Raw genomic sequence first — 5515 nt, forward strand, 5'->3', positions numbered from 1 at the left:
TAAGGGTAGGCGCTATAACTGCGAACTCTTTTGTTTTTTTATTTAGTGGGTCTCAAAAAAAAAAAAAAAAACCAAAAACACTCATTTTAAGTTTGAATTATTGAGGTTTTTCTTATTGTCCTACATAAGAGAGAAAGAATAAAATAAAAATAAAAAATAAAAAATAATTCGCTATTTTTTAGATGAATCAAAAATATTCTCCGTATCATCTAATATGGAGTAGTAAAAATATATGAGAACATAGTAAAAATACCCTCTCAACTAGCATGTGGCAATGAGTGAGACGACTTTGAAAATAATGGAGATATCGATCTAATAATTTGAAGTTTTGTGAAGTTTTTACTATTACTAATATATTTAATAGGAAAACACTATGGTATGTTTGGTTTATGGGTTTAGCTATTAGGAATGAGAATCAAAGTCATTGTTATTGTTTGGTTAATAGGTTTGTAGAACATTATTATGAGATTTGATTATCTCATTAATTAGAAAACACATTCCCTAATAAAATATTGGTTTCATTCCATAATTTCCTCCTCCTAATTGGTAATTTGATTTTTAAGTTTGAATTAGTGCTTTTAGATTTTTATTTTTTTGGTTAATATTGGTGTTTTGGATGTCTTTATATTAAAATAAATTGTCTTGATTTTTTGTTCTTGTATTTTTAAAACATTTATTCCCATTATAGGATCATATATAACCAAACAACAATATTGGTAATCATTTGAATTCCATCCTACTACCAAACATGTAAAATACTTTCACCAAAACTCATTACCATTACCAAGTATTTGATTCACATTACGATTCTGATTCCCATGTGCGAACCAAACACACCCTATATGTACTCCCACATTTACTCCCAACTTTTACTTCATATTCTCAAATATTTGATGTAGAATAAAATTTTTCCTCGGACCCACAAGATGAAAACGCCATATCCAAGCTTGCAACATCAGGGAGTTTGATTGAGCGTGTAAAATTTAGGAGTCCGCATAGTACAACTCTTTTTAATATGTGATTCTTGATTTTAAAATTAATTACATTTTTGTTATGGAATACCTTTCTTGAAATATTCAACGTAGTGTCACAAAGGGTTCCTGGAAACCTATTTCTGTGACTAGGGGCCGCATTGGCTCCTCACCTCTTTTTTACCGACGACCTCATGCTCTTTGGGAAAGCCACTGCAAGGCAAATTGGGACCATGATGAATTGCATCGATGCTACTATAACCTAGATAAATAATCAAATGCAGTACGACGTTATCAATTATAATGTGTACATTAGATTATTTTAAGCTTCACTACATTTATCATGGATTCATTGTCACACTAATTATTTTTAAAATTAATTTTTTTTTTATCCAGGCTCATGTAATTGACTACAAATTAGCCAAACTTTGGTAGAACAAACTTATACTCATTTCAATAAGAAGTTAATACGTGATTTGGCCCCTCAACTATTAAAGTTTTACCACTTAGGTCCTCAATTTCCAAACTTACTCAATTTCATCCCAACTATACAATTGTTAAGCAAAATGGTCCTAATCATGACTATTTTGGTTGGGGCAAAAGACTACTTTAAGTAAAAATTGCATAATTAGTGATGAAATTAAACCAAAAAGTGAATAGAAAAGTAGATTCAATAGTAGCACAAGATGAGTGACTAATTGGGAAGCACGGAACTTGAAGTCCGAAAGAGTTGGGCTTTAACCGACTCGGGGATGGGACTTTCCTCAGTCTCAGGCAAAGCCGCTAGAAAAGGGCTTTCTATAAATCAAAAAGTAGATTCAATAGTAACGTGAGATGAGTGACTAATTGGGAAGCATGGAACTTGAAGTCCAAAAGAGTTGAGCTTTAACCGACTCGGGGATGGGGCTTTCCTCAATCTCAGGCAAAGCCGCTAGAAAAGAATTTTCTATGTCTAGATGGAGGCTTACTTCGTGAAGTGGTATCGTAGCTATTGAATCTAGTCCAGGGCTGGTAAACAAAAAAAGCAAGAACCTCAAAGTCCCCAAGCGAGAAATGAAAGACCGAACTTGAAGATAGCCCCTACTTCCTCATTGGCATAAGCAGAATTAGGCGATCCAACGATTTTGTTGTTCTGAAGTTTGGAAGTCGAGCATCAAAGTGGTGAAATCTTAATAGTCAATGAACTAAATCGGGTATTAACTTTTTCAATAAGTATATAAACACTTTGCTGTTCTCAATCCTTTCAGCAAATTTCAAGTCTTCTGTTGAAAATGCTGATCACATGCAAATATTATTACAAGTACAAATCAAATCAAATCAAAGAAATGAAAACCCTAAAACACAATTGAGAAGAACAGACTCTCCTCCAATTGATTGCTTGATTATGCAAAAATGCACGAAAGCAATACAAAACAATTGAATAGTGTAAGAGAAAACTCAAACATTTATCTTTGTATATTAAAGAATGGATGAGAGCTCAGACCGCACAACGCGCTGAATCTATATACGTGTAGTTTGCCAACGAACTACGTATAATACGTGGTCTTGTATCACACTGCAGAAAAAGCTACACTCGCGTTCAGATTATACGAGCAGAATCACCCGCATCGCATACCAAGACCACCTTTCCTTGTTTAATGTGGCTTGCCAAATCCGGTTGCAGCTTAGAATACTCGACCCTGACAAAGGTCGCGGCTTCTTCTGCTCGTTCTGCTGCTACTAGTGCCACACAGCACCCTCGGAACCCTGCACCGCTAAACCTGGCCCCGTATACACCAGGAGCCTTCAGAAGGGTTTCATAAAGTTGTATCAGCGGTTCACAACCTGGAATAACCAAAGACAAGGTAAAGTGAAACTTTCCATTTTATTTTCTTTTATTTGGATGGTATACATGTAATGATTAGAGCTATTTAATTTATCAAGCTAAGCCACACACAGTTAAACACAAACGATCATAGCATATACATTAACGATAAGAAAACATATCTTCAGCTAGCACAGCATGGCATTTTAGCTTCATCTTCCTCTACTGTTAACAAAAATGAATATCTATCGACAATTTTTTGGCTGTACCATAACTAGGCTTCGGTGTGACACGTCAAACATTTTATCCAAATACTGTTAAATGTGTATATTGTTACGCACTATCTGCACGACTGTGTTAGACCCAATGAATGGATGGACCATAAAATGAGTAGGGGGCGACAATAGCATCAAGGGTTGTTCGGCCTTAGATGCTAAGGTCGGGCCGAGTTAAGCATGTCAACCCGGTTAAGTTCAGGGAGCTTGTCACTAGTCTTGGACTTGACTATGGAGGGACCGAGGCGATTCAAAGGGCATAACTGGTCCGGAGCTACTGCCATTCCCCTTATGAGCCAATGGCAGAATGAAACTAGTTTGACACTATATGAGGGCGAGGCTGGTCCGCGGGGTAAGAGGAGCCCCGGGACGCCGCATGGGCATTGTGGGCTGCACGGGACTCTAGGCCTGTGACAAGTGGTATTAGAGCGGATCGTACTACTCATGCCTAATTCGGCCAAACCTTACTCCCTACCCATTTTATGGCAAGCTATCCAGTTGGTTCATCCATTCATTGGGTCTAACACTTGACAATATGCTATTTTAATCATCTACTGCTTCTCGTATCCAATCATGTCTTCTTTTATCACTTATCAGGCCACTGGCCTGAGTGCTTTCCTTTCAGTTATAGCAATTTTGTTAAACATAGTCTGTCTGTTCTTAAAACCTACACCAGCCATCAATCGAGTTGAACAAAAAAAAAAAAAAAAATTGAGAAAAGGAGATGTACCACACTCATAATTCTGAATAGAACTTAAACCGGATTCTGTAACCAGCTTCCCGAATTCCTCAATGTTTCCAGAAGCCCATTCCTCAAGTCCTTTAGTGATACCAAAGTATCATATTAATACAACAGATACACAGCATCACTCAGAAAGCGCTGCCTAAAAGAGGTAGATAATGTCAACAAAAGTGATTTTCGGGAATGTGATAAAGAATTGTACCTTTGAAAACTCGTTTATTTTCTGAGAAGTAATGCTCCGCTCTTTTAGCTAGGTTTGTTTCTAATTTATTCTGCAGAAATTCGCAGAAGCACATGAAACTTAAAGTTTTTCTAACAGAGTTGAATATGGAAAAGATCCCCCCCCCCCCCCCCCCCCCCCCCCNGAATAACCAAAGACAAGGTAAAGTGAAACTTTCCATTTTATTTTCTTTTATTTGGATGGTATACATGTAATGATTAGAGCTATTTAATTTATCAAGCTAAGCCACACACAGTTAAACACAAACGATCATAGCATATACATTAACGATAAGAAAACATATCTTCAGCTAGCACAGCATGGCATTTTAGCTTCATCTTCCTCTACTGTTAACAAAAATGAATATCTATCGACAATTTTTTGGCTGTACCATAACTAGGCTTCGGTGTGACACGTCAAACATTTTATCCAAATACTGTTAAATGTGTATATTGTTACGCACTATCTGCACGACTGTGTTAGACCCAATGAATGGATGGACCATAAAATGAGTAGGGGGCGACAATAGCATCAAGGGTTGTTCGGCCTTAGATGCTAAGGTCGGGCCGAGTTAAGCATGTCAACCCGGTTAAGTTCAGGGAGCTTGTCACTAGTCTTGGACTTGACTATGGAGGGACCGAGGCGATTCAAAGGGCATAACTGGTCCGGAGCTACTGCCATTCCCCTTATGAGCCAATGGCAGAATGAAACTAGTTTGACACTATATGAGGGCGAGGCTGGTCCGCGGGGTAAGAGGAGCCCCGGGACGCCGCATGGGCATTGTGGGCTGCACGGGACTCTAGGCCTGTGACAAGTGGTATTAGAGCGGATCGTACTACTCATGCCTAATTCGGCCAAACCTTACTCCCTACCCATTTTATGGCAAGCTATCCAGTTGGTTCATCCATTCATTGGGTCTAACACTTGACAATATGCTATTTTAATCATCTACTGCTTCTCGTATCCAATCATGTCTTCTTTTATCACTTATCAGGCCACTGGCCTGAGTGCTTTCCTTTCAGTTATAGCAATTTTGTTAAACATAGTCTGTCTGTTCTTAAAACCTACACCAGCCATCAATCGAGTTGAACAAAAAAAAAAAAAAAAATTGAGAAAAGGAGATGTACCACACTCATAATTCTGAATAGAACTTAAACCGGATTCTGTAACCAGCTTCCCGAATTCCTCAATGTTTCCAGAAGCCCATTCCTCAAGTCCTTTAGTGATACCAAAGTATCATATTAATACAACAGATACACAGCATCACTCAGAAAGCGCTGCCTAAAAGAGGTAGATAATGTCAACAAAAGTGATTTTCGGGAATGTGATAAAGAATTGTACCTTTGAAAACTCGTTTATTTTCTGAGAAGTAATGCTCCGCTCTTTTAGCTAGGTTTGTTTCTAATTTATTCTGCAGAAATTCGCAGAAGCACATGAAACTTAAAGTTTTTCTAACAGAGTTGAATATGGAAAAGATCCCCCCCCCCCCCCCCCCCCCCCCCC

At 38.0% G+C, this 5515-nt stretch overlaps 1 protein-coding gene across 3 annotated transcripts in view; it reads right to left on the reverse strand.

The window, feature by feature from the left end:
- Positions 1-2151: 2151 nt before the first annotated feature.
- The window catches only part of LOC115997300 (galacturonokinase), a 9778-nt gene continuing 6414 nt past the window's right edge, over positions 2152-5515 (reverse strand). For all 3 annotated transcript variants that reach the window (XM_031236832.1, XM_031236834.1, XM_031236833.1), the window contains 3 exons: positions 5354-5423; positions 5140-5229; positions 2152-2795 (listed from right to left, as the gene is read on the reverse strand). In XM_031236832.1, the coding sequence (XP_031092692.1) occupies positions 2551-2795; positions 5140-5229; positions 5354-5423 (405 nt within the window). In that variant the 3' untranslated portion in view covers positions 2152-2550. The remainder of the gene's footprint in view (positions 2796-5139; positions 5230-5353; positions 5424-5515) is intronic.

The sequence above is a fragment of the Ipomoea triloba genome, chromosome 11 (genome assembly GCF_003576645.1).
Source record: "Ipomoea triloba cultivar NCNSP0323 chromosome 11, ASM357664v1".
NCBI lineage: Eukaryota > Viridiplantae > Streptophyta > Magnoliopsida > Solanales > Convolvulaceae > Ipomoea > Ipomoea triloba.